The following is a 15,534-nucleotide window of genomic DNA, read 5'->3' on the forward strand; positions in this document are numbered from 1 at the left end:
CTGGAGAATCCCAGGGACGGGGGAGCCTGATGGGCTGCCGTCTATGGGGTCGCACAGAGTCAGACACAACTGAAGCGACTTAGCAGCAGCAGCAGCAGCAGCAGCAGCAACCTTGGTAAACAGTTTGACATTTCCTCAAAAGTTAAACACAGCATTACCATATGACTCAGCAATTCCACTCATAGGTATATACCTGAGAGAAAGGAAAACATTCACACGAAAAACCTTTATGTGAATGTCTGCATGCATGTGTGCTCCATTGTTCAGTCATGTCCAACTCTTTGTGACCCCACGGACTATTGCCCACCAGGCTGTTCTGTCCATGGGATTTCCCAGACAAGATTACCAGAGCGGGTTCCATTTCCTCCTCCAGGGGAATCTTCCCAGCCTAGGGATCAAACCCATGTCTCCTGTGGCTCCTGCTTTGGCAGGCAGAGTTTAACCACTGAGCCACCTGGGAAGCCTTATGAATATTTATAGCAGCATTATTCATAACAGCCAAAGAACAGAATCAACGCAAATGTCTATCAACTGATGACTGGATAAACAAAATAGAGTATATCCATGCAATGGAATATTATTTGGCTATGAAAAGAAATAAAATGGGACTTCCTGATGGTCCAATGGTTAAGACTCCAGGCTTCCACTGCAGGGAGCCTGGGTTCAATCCCATGTCGAGGAACTAAGATACCACATGCTGTGCAGCATGGCCAAATTAAAAAAATAATAATAAAGAGATAAATGAACTACTGATGCATACTACAACATAATGAACCTTGAAAGCATCATTATAAGTCAAAGAAGCCAGTCCCAGAAAAACACATCATATTTCATTTATAGGGGAATTCAGAAGGGGCAAGTTTATAGAGACAGAAAATAGATTATTAGTTGGTTAGGTTGTGGGAAGGGAGAAGAAGAAATGGCTGCTAATGTGTTCAGGGTTTCTTTTGTGGGTGATGAAAATGTTTTAAAATCAGACTGTGCTGATGGATGCCCAGCCCTGTCAATATACTCAAAACCACTGAGTTGTACACTCTCAATGGGTGAATGGTTTTGCGGTTCTGCCGAGCACTCCCTTCCCAGAGGATGAAAGGTGTTGGTCTGGGATGAATAAGGAGGGGAGCAGCATAGAAAAGGAATTGCAGGGCTGAGACCGTACAGTATCTTCCTGCCTCACACTGGATGGATGGGCAGAGAGGGACAGACCAACAGGTGCATGTAGGCTGGTCAACTTTCAGGCCAGCAGTGTCTGAGCTTGGCTTTGGCCCTTGGCAGTGTGCCCTGGTCTGGAATCTCCTGAAAACCAACCCTGCCAGGGACCGGGCAACATGAACAAAGCAGCTGGCTGTGTTGAGAGCCACCGCCCTCCTGTGGGTCAGATTTAAGAATGTAGCTGTAGAGTCAGTTGCCTGAGTTGGAATCTTGGCTTCTCCACTTGTGAGCAGTGTGCCCAGGAAGTTATATAACCATTCTGGGTCTTAGTTTCCTCTTTTGTGAGCTGATCATAATAACCTACCTACACCTACCTTGGAGAAGGGAAAGGCTGCCCACTCCAGTGTTCTGGCCTAGAGAATTCCATGGGCTGTATAGTCCATGGGGTCGCAAAGAGTCAGATATGACTGAGCGACTTTCACTTTCACTTTTCACACCTTCCTCGTGGGCTTCCTGAAGTTTCAACTAGAGAGTGAACAAAACATCCTTCACCAAGTGCCTGGTACATAGTAAACAGTAAATACTAGTCCTTCTTCTCCTGTCTACAAGGTGACTTGTAGATCAATCTCAACTCCCCTGCCACAGGAAGGAGACTCATAACAGGTCATCTCACCGCAGACAGCCCTGAGAACCCTGCTCTGAGCTGGCTGCAGGGGTGCAAGCTGTGGGTAACGCCACTTTTGCAGAAAAGCCAAGGGAAACCACCAAGCTCTGCTGGTGACTAAGCTGTGACCGTGGGCCGCAGCTTATCTCTCTGCCATCTTCTCTGGCATCTGATTGTGTCGTTAGGTTGTGTTTTGAAACCATCCCCAGCTCCCAGCATGTGTCCTTGCTGTGATCCCCGTGTGAGGTGAGTGTTGCTGAGGGGGCGGCTTCCGAGGCTGCAGGCTGTAAACCTCATTGTGTAACACAACACAGCTCTGTGTCTGGGACCAGTCATTCAGAAAACCCAGATGGATGGAGAGACGAGCAGAGGCGGAGGCCCTGCTGCTGTGAACTGGATGCCTCGTGGTGGGCCGTCCAGGGAGCTACTGAGGTCTCTGACCCTCCTAGAGGTGCCCCAGCAAAGCCCAGAGAGGAGCCTGAGAGAGTGTTCCCCAGTTTCTGTAAGTGGGGTCAGAGCTAAAGAAACACCCACAAATCCCTTATCACATTTCTGAAATCCAAACAGTCCAAGATTAATTGAGACTCATTTGTCTGCCAAGCCTGACTGCCTTGGTGATGGCTCTGTGTGTTTTGCAGAATATTAATGTGTTTAATTACAGCATCCTACCCCAGGCTCTGTTTGAATGTTGTGTAATATACGGCGTGTGAACAGCATAGTCTCTTTCTAAAAGGCTAAACAGTTTGAATTCTGAAAACCCTCTGGCCCCCAGGTTTTTGGATAATAGAATGTAGACCCATATTATCATGAATCTGTGTTACTGTTGGGCTGTCATCAGAAGAAGCACAACATAGAAACTTGATCTACACAGTGTAAGAAATGAGCAGAATGCAGAGAGCAAAGCATTTGGAATCAGAGACAACTGGGGCTGGATCATTACTCTGAATCTCAGAACCCATGGGACCTTGGGAAGGTCATTTAACCTTTTTGAGCTTTGATTTCCTCATCTGCAAAACAGAAATAATAATACCTGTCCCCTGCTGTTTACTAGGAGGTTAAATGCTCAGATGTAAAGAATCTGCCTGCAATGTGGAAGACCCAGGTTCGATCCCTGGGTTGGGAACATTTCCTGGAGAAGGGAATGGCAACTCACTCCATTATTCTTGCCTAGAGAATCCTAATGGACAGAGAAACCTGGCGGGTATAGAGTCCATGAGGTCACAAAGAGTCAGATGTGATGGAGCGAGTAACACAAATGAGATAATACATGCTTAGCACATACAGAAAGAAGGAAGAAAGTGTTAGTCGCTCCATCTTGTCTGACTTCACTGTTGCCCTCCAGGCTCCTCTGTCCATGGGGATTCTCCAAGGCAAGAATACTGGAATGGATTGCCGTTCCCTTCTCCAGAGGATCTTGTCAACCCAGGGATCAAATCCAGGTCTCCCATGTTGCTTGGGCTTCTTTACCATCTGAGCCACCAGGAATCCAGTCCATACCGTTCAGTTCAGTTCAGTTGCTCAGTCATGTCGGACTCTTTGCAACTCCATGGACTGCAGCATGCTAGGCTTCCCTGTCCATCACTAACTCCCGGAGCTTGGTCAAACACATGTCCATCAAGTTAACGATATCATTCAACCATCTCATCCTCTGTCATCCCCTTCTCCTCCTGCCTTCAATCTCTCCCAGCATCAATGTCTTTTCCAATGAGTCAGTTCTTCACATCAGGCAGCCAAAGTATTGGAGCTTCAGCTTCAGCATCAGTCCTTCCAATGAATATTCAAGACTAATTTCCTTTGGGATTGACTGGTTGGATCTCCTTGCAGTCCAAGGGACTCTCAAGAGTCTCCTCCAACACCACAGTTCAAAAGCATTAATTCTTTGGTTCTCAGCTTTCTTTATGGTCCGACTCTTACATCCATACATGACTGCTGGAAAAACCGTGACTTTGACTATATGGACCTTTTAGAGCAAAGTAATGTCTCTGCTTTTTAATATGTTGTCTAAATTTGTCATAGATTTTCCTCCCAGAAGCAAGCGTCTTTTAATTTCATGGCTTCAGTCATCATCCACTGTGATTTTGGAGCCTAAGAAAACAAAGTCCATCACTGTTGCCGTTTTTCCCCCATCTATTTGCCATGAAGTGATGAGACCAAATGCCATGATCTCAGTTCTTTGAATATTGAGTTTTAAGCCAGCTTTTTCACTCTCCTCTTTCACCCTCATCACGAGGCTCTTTAGTTTCTCTTTGCTTTCTACTATAAGGGTGGTGTCATCTGCATATCTGAAGTTATTGATCTCTCTCCTAGCAATCTTGATTCCAGCTTGTGATTCATCCAGCCTGGCATTTCACATAATGTGCTCTGCATATAAATTAAATAAGCAGAATGACAACATACAGTCTTGAAGTACTCCTTTCCCAATTTTGAACCAGTCCATTGTTCTATGTCCAGTTCTAACAGTTGCTTCTTGACCTGTGTACAAATTTCTCAGGAGGGAGGTAAGTTGGTCTGGTATTCCCATCTCTTTAAGAATGTTCCACAGTTTGTTGTGATCCACACAGTCAAAGGCTTTGTCATAGTCAATAAAACAGAAGTAGATGTTTTTCTGGAATTCTCTTGCTTTTTTCTGTGATCCAACGGATATTGGAAATTTGATCTCTGGTTTCTCTGCTTTTCTAAATCCAATTTGAACATCTGGAAGTTCTTGGTTCACATATTGTGAAGCCTGGCTTGGAGAATTTTGAGCATTACTTTGCTAGCATATGAGATGAGTGCAATAGTGCAGTAGTTTGAACATTCTTTGGCATTGCCTTTTTTTAGGATTGGAATGAAAACTGACCTTCTCCAGTCCTGTGCCCACTGCTGAATTTTCCAAATTTGCTGCCATATTGAGTGCAGCACTTTTACGCCATCATCTTTTAGGATTTGAAATAGCTCAACTGGAATTCCATCACCTCCACTAGCTTTGTTCGTAGTGATGCTTCCTAAGGCCCACTTGACTTCGCATTCCAGGATGTCTGGCTCTAGGTGAGTAATCACACCATCGTGGTTATCTGGGTCGTGAGCATATTTGTTTGTACAGTTCTTCTGTGTATTCTTGCCACCTCTTCTTAATATCTTCCACTTCAGTTAGGTCCATACCATTTCTGTTCTTTATTGTGCCTGTCTTTGCATGAAATGTTCCCTTGGTATCTAATTTTCTTGAAGAGATCTCTAGTCTTTCCCATTCTGTTTTCCTCTATTACTTTGCATTGATCACTTCGGAAGGCTTTCTTATCTTTTCTTGCTCTTCTTTGGAACTCTGCATTCAGATGGATGTGTGTGTGTGTGTAGTTGCTTAGTCGTGTCCAACTCTTTGCAACCCCAAAGACTATAGCCCATCAGGCCCCTCTGCCCATGGGATTCTCCAGGCAAGAACACTGGAGTGGGTTGCCATCTCCTTCTCCAAAAGGAACTGTAGAAAGAAAGAAAGTGAAGTCGCTCAGTCGTGTCCAACTCTTTGCAACCCCATGAACTATAGCCTCCAGGCTCCTCCATCCATGGAATTTTCCAGTTTCCATGAAACTCCCAGTATTGGAGTGGGTTGCCATTGGAGTGAGTATTGGAGTGGAATGGGAGAATGCCTTCTCCCATTCAGATGGATATATCTTTCCTTTTTTCCTTTGCCTTTTGTTTCTCTTCTTTTCTCAGCTATTTGTAAGGCCTCCTCAGACAACCGTTTTGCCTTTTTGCATTTCTTCTTCTTGGGGATGGTTTTGTTCACTGCCTTCTGTACAGTGTTACAAACCTTCATCCATAGTTCTTCAGGCACTCTGTCTATCAGATCTAATCCCTTGGATCTATTTGTCACTTCCACTGTTTAATTATAAGGGATTTGATTTAGGTCATACATGAGTGTTCTAGTGGTTTTCCCTGCTTTCTTCAATTCAAGTCTGAATTTTGCAATAAAGACCATAGAGAGTAAGGGCTTAATATTACATGAGTCATATTAAAACATAATAGTAAGTATATTATTTGATAGGCCTTTTTCATGGCGCCTTTTCTGTGGGACTCCACGGGCCAGCTGGGGAGCCCACACAGCAGCCAAAGCTGAACCGGGCCCTCAGTGCAGCCGGCAGGGCAGCCTCCAGTGCTGGGAGCTGGGCGCCAAGAGGCAGAGCCCTGGGGCCAGTAGGGGTCAGCCTTTGAGTCTCCGGGAGGAAATCATAGAGGAGTTGCTGGGAGATGCGCGTAAAAACAGTCATAGCTGGAGCCCAAATTCTATGGTTGTGGAAGATCCCGAGGAAGCCTGTACCCCACCCCTGCCACATGAAGTTTTCCGTTTCTCAGGGTCGACAGATTGTAACTGTCATCTGTATGGAGGTACGTGTCCCCTGCAACATGCCTGATGGCATTTGGTGCTGAGGGAGGACCAGGTTTAAAGCAGTGAACTGAAAGCCTCTGGATTTAGAGATCCAACTTGTTGCCCTTTGACAAACACAGCACTGAATTCATCACTGAGAAGCTTGTCTGTGTCAAAACCAAGACCAACATAGCCGTGATTGGATGTTCCCACGGACTCGCTAACAATAAAAAGCTCCCTTGACTTGGCCCCCTGTGCTAAAACTCCTCCTCTTTCCCTGTGTGGGAGGGGCTTGGATGCAGGTGGAGGGCGAAATCCAAGCCAACCCCATCGCTAACCATGCTGGACGGCTACGGGGACCACGCTGCCCACACCATTAGGGAACCTCATCTCTGGCCAAGGCCTGTTTGTCGTGCAGGTCATGTTGGATATTGCTTGACACTGTAACTGGTGGAAATTCCTTTGAGCAAATCCCTTTGAGGAATCCTGGCTCTTGCTGCTCTGAGCTTTAGGTGTTATTGACATCAGAAGTAGTGAAGGATGGTCTAGACTCATAGGAAAAAGAAACCATTTTAATTTTTTGCCAGTACCTAGAAAAATACTGCCCTGAGTAGATTCCTCTAAGATCTTCCCAAGCCTCTGAGCCTTCAGGCAGTGGGGAGAAAGCCATCCTGATTGCCACACCACCCCAACCCCAAGACACTTCGCCCTGCCTCCTTCCTGCCTGTCACAGAGCCAGGGAGGCCAAGCAGGAGGGCTGCTGGCTGGCTGCCCACCCTCCACCACCTGCAAGCGGCCAGGTCATGTGAATCCCATGCTGTGGGCCCTCCTGGGGATGTTTGAAGGGAATTCACCTTTCTGAGCTTGTATAGTATGCTCTGGGTACCGTTCCTTCTACAGGTGGGCACATTCCCTGTCCACATACAACTTTGTACTTTGCTTTTCACCTTAAAGGCCTTCATCCATTCACTCAATATTTATAGAGCACCTCCTCCAGGGCACGAGCAGTACAGGCCCAAGATAGGCATTCGGGACACAAACGTGAGCAACACAAAGTTCTCTGTCCTCAGGACAGTAAACAGTGACCATAATGAATTAGTACATGAGAGAGCATCCTAGAAGGTGGTGAGCACTGTGGCATAGAGACCAGAATCAGAAGTACTGATATGGGAGGGGGGGCAGGTTGAGTATTAAGGTGTGTGCATGCTAAGTCGCTTCAGTCATGCCTGACTCTTTGCAACCCTATGGACCATAGCCCGCCAGGCTCCTCTGTCCATGGGATTCTCCAGGCAAGAATACTGGAGTGGGTTGCCATGCCCTCCTCCAGGGGATCTTCCTGACCCAGGTATGGAACCCTCACTTTTTTAACATCTCCTGCATTGGCAGGCAGGAGATGGATGGTTTAATAGTCAGAGTTCCCTAGAGAAATAGAACCAGTAGGATTGGTGGATAGGTAGATGGATGGATAGATAGACAGGCAGATAGACAGATAGCTTTATTATAAGGAATTGGCTAATGCAATTATGGAGGCTGAGGAGTTCCCCTCTCTGCACTTTCCAGGCTAGAGGACCAGGAAGCTGGTGGTGTAGTTCTAATCCAAGTCAAAGGCCTGAGAAGCCGGGAAGCTGGTGGTGTGAGTCCTGGTCTGAGTATTAGGAGACCAGCGTCCCAGCTCAAGCTGTCGGGCAGAGTATAAGTTCTTCTTACCTTTCCTTTTTGTTCTCTTCAGGCCCTCAGTGGATTGGATGGGGCCCACCCACACTAGGAGAGCATTCGCTTAATCCGATCTACCAATTGAGGTGCTTACCTCATCCAGAAACACCCTCATAAACTCAGAATAGTGTTTAGTCAAATATCTGGGCATGCCAGGCCTGGTCAAGCTGACACATAAAATTAACAGATAGCTACAGTCATATCATGGCAGCCAGACAACCTAGTTCAGAAATTCCTTCGGTATACCCCCATGAAGCTCTGCACCCCAGCTTGGCACTGCATCTGGCAGAAGTGGGGGCTAACTGAGGGTCCTTCAAGGGAGTGGATGACTGTATTGATCCCAGGGTTTATCAGCTTTCTGCTCTGACCCAGATCATCTGCTTCTTCAGAATGGTCAAGGGCTTTCCTCTCTTACAAACACACATGCCCACATTCTTGTGTGTCCTTCATCTCCTGGCCTGACCAAAGTGCTGCCTTCTCCCATTTCAGATACATAGTTGGCTTTTCAGGACCCCAAATGCCTTGGCAGTGCCCTGGACATCCCTCCAACAGAACCCATAGATAGGGTACCTCAGGTCTGCCTTTGGCCTCCCCTACAACACCCTCAGACTGTCTGCCCACTCCCATGTACCCTTCCTAACAATCCCAGACACGGTTCATGAGGCTTCAAGTTTTTGTTCAGGGAATAAGCCTTACAATTATTACAGGAGTATTTGATCCATCAGGGGCTTCCCTGGTGGCTCAGACAGTAAAGAATTTGCCTGCAATGCAGGAGACCTGGGTTCAATCCCTGAGTCAGGAAGATCCCTTGGAGAAGGGAATGGCTACCCACTCCAGTATTCTTGCCTGAAGAGTTCCATGGACAGAGGAGCCTGGTGGGCTACAGTCCATGGGGTCACAAAGAGTTAGACACAACTGAGCGATCAACACTTTTCACTTTCACTTGACCCATCAGCTCATTGACAGAGCTTGTACCTTTCTTTCAGAGAAGGCAATGGCATCCCACTCCAGTACTCTTGCCTGGAAAATCCCATGGATGGAGGAGCCTGGTAGGCTGCAGTCCATGGGGTCGCTAAGAGTCAGACACGACTGAGCGACTTCCCTTTCACTTTTCACTTTCATGCATTGGAGAAGGAAATGGCAACCCACTCCAGTGTTCTTGCCTGGAGAGTCCCAGGGACGGGGAAGCCTGGTGGGCTGCTGTCTCTGGGGTCGCACAGAGTCAGACACGACTGAACAGACTTAGCAGTAGCAGCAGTAGCTTTCTTTGTTCTGAGCATCAAGGAACAAATAAGCACCTGCAGACCAGATTGAGCTTTTTTCCCATATCTATTTATTCCAAAATAAAGACATAAAATTTTAAACAAATTATTACAGCTGATTTTGATTTAACATGGCTTATTTGATTTTTTAAATTACAACAACTTAAAGAGGAGGCTTTCTAAATTCAATAAATAGAATAAATAACATTTCAGCTTCATGCTTTGCCTCTCATTCTGTCATTCTGGAAACTTTCCAGCAGAGCCTTCAGAAATGTCAGCGTATTGCCTGTTGTGGTTCGGTTGCATGGCTGTTCACAGGCAAAAGACTGTGGGGATAAAAGTTGACAAAGGCAGAGTGACTAAAACAGTCTGGAGCCCAGCAACCCCAGAAACTGCCCTGCCTAGAACCTGGTGAGCAGGAGAGGGTGGTCATTGGGAATGGAGGGTGTGCAGGCAGTAAGGGGGCTTGAGGTAAGGAGCAAATGAATGAGGCTCCAGGGCTAACATTTTGTGTAGGTAGCACAGGTGCTTGACTTTGTGGTAGGATTTCAGGTGCCTGCTTGCCACACACACACACACACACACACACACACACACCCTTATCAAGGGGTCCTAAATCTTATTGGAGGATGTCTTCTTGAGATACTTTGAGGCTTAAAATTTTGTTATTTCATGTTCGGTTGTCCTTCCAAGGTTGTTTTATAGCACAATGACTAAGAAGAGGATTTGGCTGTTTCATAGACCAGAGTTCAAATCTCAACGCTGCCATTTGTTAAACATGTAGCCTTGGGCAAATCAGTTAACCTCACTGAGCGTCAGTTTCCTCCTTCACAGCATAGGGTATAAGTCTGACAGTTGTCATTAAGGTAGGTATTCACTGAAACAGTATAAATGAAGCACTTAGAACTGCATGCTGCTGATGGCAGAAGCCTCTGCAATCCAGTAACTGAGTGAGGAGGGGCCCTCGTAGCAATAGTAATGCAATAGTTTACCCGCTGCCCTTTCCTCCAGGGTCTAGGGTATATATATACACAGGCATTCAGGGCACGTGACAAGCTTCCACCTGGATATGGATGTGTCTGCCTTTAAACACCTCCCAGTTCAGTGGAAAGAAAACCTGTAACTCACAGGTCACATCGTCTACTCAGCTAACTGAATCTCAAGGATAATTTAGAATGGTATGGGCTATAGCCCCGATTCTCAAGATTTAGCTTCTAATTACAATGTGGCTAGATTCTTTCATTATTCAAGAGATGGAGAGAAGTAAAAGCCAACAGAGAGGTGAGTGTTTTTTAAAATGAGATGGAACGATGAGCCATCTGGGCAGTTTCGTTCAGTTCAGTTGCTCAGCCGTGTCTGACTCTGGGATTCCGTGGCATCCAGGCAGAGCTCACATTAATTCTCTTGTTCTGAATAAGTTTCTTAGATGTCTCTAATCAACTCTGAACTACCAGTTCCAACCTTATTACCCTTTCCCATTCAGGTGGAGTTGGCATTGACATTCTCACAGGAATAACTAACCAGAGCACATCACAGATAAAAACACACTTACTCCACACTTGTTGCTCTTGAGGGTTACGACTATTTTCTTCAGCTGATTGACAATCAGGTGGAATCTTGTGTTCACTGTGGAGCTGCTCATCTGTGACAAACCCTCTTGGAAGCATGCTGTGGAGCAGTCGCCCTGGTAAATAACAGGGAGTTAGGAAAAGAAACACCCAGAGGCAGCTTTGAGTAGGAATCACAAAGAGAATGCTTTTAGAGGTGATTTTAATTTAACCAATGTAATCTATGTAATTAAACCAATGTAATCTTGGGCTTCCCAGGTGGCTCAGTGGTAAAGAATCCGCCTGCCAATCCAAGAGATGCGAGTTCAATCCCTGGGTTGGGAAGATCCCCTGGACAGGGAAATGGCAACCCACTCCAGTATTCTTGCCTGGAGAATCCCGTGGACAAGGGAGCCTTGCATTCACGGGATCACAAGTGTTGGACACGACATAGCAATGAAACCACCACCACCATTGTTTCCGCAGTAGCTAAAACTGGATTACAAACCCAGGGGATGGGCTAGGCCATGAATGTGTGGTTCCTCCCCAGAAGGTTTCCTCCCCGGAAACCCCTTTTACTTCCCCTCCACCCGCAATCTCAGATGCCCTATCCTTCCGGAGGGCAGCCTTCAAACCTTGCAATAGCCACTATAAATCAGCTAAAGGGAAGGACAGGGAGGGAAGGAGAGAAGCAGGGAGGGACAGACAGAGGGAGAGGACAGAGCATATGGATAGCTGAGGCCAGAGGAAGGACAAAGGGCTGTCGACTTATCTACATTGTTTTGCAACCCTGGAGTTGCCAGCAAATGCATTAGAAAATAATGCGCTATGAGCTACATCATTTATTCCATTCTCAGTCCCAGTTTGTGTACATGGCCACTAATCTCAAAACACATTCAAGATTCTTTTTATTGAAAAGTGTTCAGACTTCTCAAGGAGACTAAACGCAAAGAAATGTATACAGTATAGAATTTCAAGATTTTGAAAGGTTTTCAAAATTGTTACTAATCTGTAATGATTGTAATGAAGTCACACTTTCTTACTTAAAATACATCAAATAGAACAATTTTGACTTAAAAGCTTAAGAAAAAACAAGATCAAGATAATTCACTTTTACTATACTTACAGAGGAAATGGGCAGACACAAACAATCAGTCGCCTGCAAAAGAGAAATTTCAGATGTGAAGATCCCAAATGTGAATATTAAAATCAGTCTGAAAAGTTCTTAAGAGCATCTACTTACATTGGTGCTGCAGCTGCATTTTGAAGACGTGTCTTTCTAGAAAGTAGAGAAATAAGAACTCGTGAAGAGTGGCGTGTTTTTCATCCTTGTATATTTCACTTAAATTTTCAATCGCTGCCTTTCCCACTGGTGCCCCGCCTCTGCATCTTACCTGCAGGTTGTCGATGAGGTACACAGCATTCCTGATCCCTGTCAAGGTGAAACACCCCTGGCTGGCTGAAGAGCAGAGGAACAGGGCAGAGGCAAGGACCACAGCCAGGAGCATCTTGACACAGAGCTGGAGCTTAGTCCTCAAATGACTTCAAATGCCTTCAGATCACGTTGTATTTAAAGCTACAAACATGGGAAAACCCTGACATCAAACTGATACCAATGCCCACTTTTTCTCTGTAAGTTTGGGTCACTTGACATTGAAAAAAAAAATTGTGTATGTATACATATATCTCAAACTGAGTCACTTGGCGAAGACTATGCTACCTTGTCCCAGGAAGTATCATTCCTCAGAAATGATGCTTTTCAAAAAGTTTGGTACCACGATGCTGTAGGAAAAGCTAAAGATCTTAAAACGATAATTTTTTTTAAGGTTCTGGTTGTGAGAGTGAAAATACTTTCCATGAAGCCCAGGTCTGTATTTCCCCCTTTTTCCTTTATTGGAAATGCTGATATAAGAGCCAGTCATCAGTATTCTAACGAAGGGAGGGGGGGTGGGGAAGATGAGAAATAGCACAGGAGAGTTGCCATGTCATCAGGGTTTTGCAAGCTCAGTCACATCATTGCATCATTGCTACTTCAGTCTAACTATATTCTGCTCCCCAATCTTAACCTTGTCTTCCATGCTTGGGGCCAGATTCTCTACCTCACACAAATAAAATGCATCTTTGAACAAGTGACTGAAGGAAGAAATCTTCAACTAAGGCATAGGAATGCGGCAGCAACGCCTGTTAAAACTGGCCCGGAGGATTCCTTGGCATCTTTAAGGAACTTCCATAGCACTGTGCAACATCCAGTTAAAAACTCTGTGCTCAAAATAAGATAATAGTTAACATTTATTGAGTACTTAGTACATACTCAGAGAAGGCAATGGCACCCCACTCCAGTACTCATGCCTGGAAAATCCCATGGACGGAGGAGCCTGGAAGGCTTCAGTCCATGGGGTCACTGAGGGTCGGACACGACTGAGTGACTTCACTTTCACTTTTCATTTTCATGCATTGGAGAAGGAAATGGCAACCCACTCCAGTGTTCTTGCCTGGAGAATCCCAGGGACAGGGGAGCCTCGTGGGCTGCCGTCTATGGGGTCACACAGAGTCGGACACGACTGAAGTGACTTAGCAGCAGCAGTAGTACATACTAGCCACAATTCTAAGCACTTTATGGAAATTAAGCCATGTAATGCATACAACCATCAAATGAGGTTCGTGCTAATTTGTCATCTCCTTTTTAAATCTTTTAAAACACTGACTGCAGCTTACCTTCTTGATTTTTTGGCAAAGCTGTTCTTATCGCTATGAGCCAAAAAGCAGTCTTAACTGTATCCTTAAGAAGTACGTAGTATAATTATCCTCATTATTTTATTTTATAGATGGGAAAACTAGGCACAGAGAGGCAATTTGCCCAAAACCAAATTTGCCCAAAAGTACACAGCCAGAAAGCAACAAATTTTGTCTTTAAACCCAGAAGTCTGAGTTCCAGGTCCAGACCTTCATATTTTGACTCTCCTGCTGCCCTGTGTGTGCGTGTGTGTGTGTGTTTGTCCGCCTTTTCCATCAGGATATGTGCCGCTTGGGGATCTAGCTCACCCCTGTATCCTCAGTACTAGGAAAGTGCCTGGGGAACAATGAGCCATTACGAAATGTTTTGGGGTCAAATCACTAATATGAAAAGTTTTCGAAATAGTAAGGAAGGTGAACATAAACTGAGATTTTATAAGGTTTTTAGATCTAGTTTCCAGGGTACATATTTGGAGGTGTGTGCACTTAAGAAAACGCATCTTCTACACAACAGAGACTGAAAAGGCACTTTGCTGGGCATTTGTGCCATAGTGGCCAACGGGCACAAGTCCATACGTTTCTCACCACTCTTCCTCCTGCTGTAAGAGCGTGTGACATTTTTGCTTTTCTCAGTGCACGTTGTGTCTTAGGGGTGACGACGGATCATTGGTGTGTGGCTGCACTAGAGAAAAGGAGTATCTTGGTGGCAAACAATATAAAAAGAAATTGGCTTTCTGCTTAATTCCTCAAATCCCCCCACCTCTCTGACTTCCAAGCCTATGCTCTGCAGGCATGAAGAAGAAGGTTCAAAGGCCCCCTAGCCCCCTAGCCTATGTATGGAGAAGGAAATGGCACCCCACTCCAGTACTCTTGCCTGGCAAATCCCATGGACGGAGGAGCCTGGTAGGCTGCAGCCCATGGGGTAGCGAAGAGTCGGACACGACCGAGTGTCTTCCCTTTCACTTTTCACTTTCATGCATTGGAGAAGGAAATGGCAACCCAATCCAGTGTTCTTGCCTGGAGAATCCCAGGGACGGGGGTGCCTGATGGGCTGCCGTCTATGGGGTCACACAGAGTCAGACACGACTGAAGTGACTTAGCAGCAGCCTATGGTAAACACTTTTATTACCAAGCCTGGTGTCTATTCCCTTTCCCTGAAGGTAGGACCCTGATTAGTTCAGGGTGGCAAGTGCCCAGCCAAACATTCACTTTTTAAGGCTCTCTTGCTGCTGCCGGCCACCATGTGACATGTTCTGTTCAATGTGATGTCTGTATAATTCTTTTGCTTTCTTGGTAGAAGGAGAAAAGAGTAGCTGAAACCTCCCCTTATCTGTTTGGGCATGGATGTGATGGCAGGAGCTTCAGCAGCAATCTTATAACCATGAAGGAAAGAATAAGAGAATTGCAACAATAGCAACACTAATACTTTACATAAACAGAAAATAATCATAAAAACGAAACTGTGAAACAAGAGAAAGTAATGATAAGAATAGAAGAGTGGTCCTAAATTCATGCTAGGTTTCACTGCCTACTGAAGACCCTGAACCTTGAAACTCAGTAAAAATGGGAAGCTCTTAATATAAATGGAAACTAGCACATGCTGGAGAGATGTTAAAGATATGTGAGAGTCAGATTGAACCGTTTTCCCTGACATCATTGGAAGTTTTAAGAGACTTGAAAGGCCAGTCATCTCACTGCTTGAATCAACATTATTTAATGCTGTGTGTATGAACCATGGGAAGCATTTGCCATAGCATCAGGTATACCTCTCACACTAAGGAAGTCTTCACTTATTGCACAGATGGGGGTGAACCCAGAAAGAAAAATGGACTCGTCCAAAGTCAGTTACTGAGGGGATTGTATAGTGTCATGATTAAGACCAGGAACCCTGAAAACAGACTGCCTGGATTCAGATCTTACTTCTACCATTTGTTAAACACATGGCCTTGGGTGGGTGTCTTGACCTCTCCAAGCTTCCATCTCTTGACCATAAAACAGAATGAACTGGGGATGGGGTTGTCATATATAAAGCCTATCTCAGAGGATTCTTATAAAGATTAAGAGAAATATTTATGCAGCAGATAATGTAGACTAAGTAGCTTTAGGTTGAATTTGACAGGA

At 45.4% G+C, this 15,534-nt stretch overlaps 1 protein-coding gene across 1 annotated transcript; it reads right to left on the reverse strand.

Annotated features, from left to right (window-relative positions):
- Positions 1-9,348: 9,348 nt before the first annotated feature.
- Positions 9,349-12,188, reverse strand: IL9 (interleukin 9). The gene is made up of 5 exons (XM_005890423.2): positions 12,075-12,188; positions 11,924-11,959; positions 11,807-11,839; positions 10,686-10,817; positions 9,349-9,459 (listed from the first exon to the last, which is right to left on the reverse strand). Exons 1-5 carry the CDS (start codon positions 12,186-12,188, stop codon positions 9,349-9,351), a joined length of 426 nt encoding a protein of 141 aa, XP_005890485.1.
- Positions 12,189-15,534: the final 3,346 nt, after the last annotated feature.

This window comes from Bos mutus, chromosome 7, assembly GCF_027580195.1.
Source record: "Bos mutus isolate GX-2022 chromosome 7, NWIPB_WYAK_1.1, whole genome shotgun sequence".
NCBI classification, from domain to species: domain Eukaryota; kingdom Metazoa; phylum Chordata; class Mammalia; order Artiodactyla; family Bovidae; genus Bos; species Bos mutus.

Excerpts from the sequence above, each read along its gene's own strand:
- IL9 (XM_005890423.2), bottom strand. The coding sequence starts at position 12,188 with ATGCTCCTGGCTGTGGTCCTTGCCTCTGCCCTGTTCCTCTGCTCTTCA. Across the intron at positions 11,840-11,923 it reads AATGCAGCTGCAGCACCAAT|GCGACTGATTGTTTGTGTCT; the intron begins GTAAGTAGATGC and ends TCTCTTTTGCAG. Across the intron at positions 9,460-10,685 it reads TCAAGAGCAACAAGTGTGGA|TCTTTTGCCTGTGAACAGCC; the intron begins GTAAGTGTGTTT and ends TTATCCCCACAG.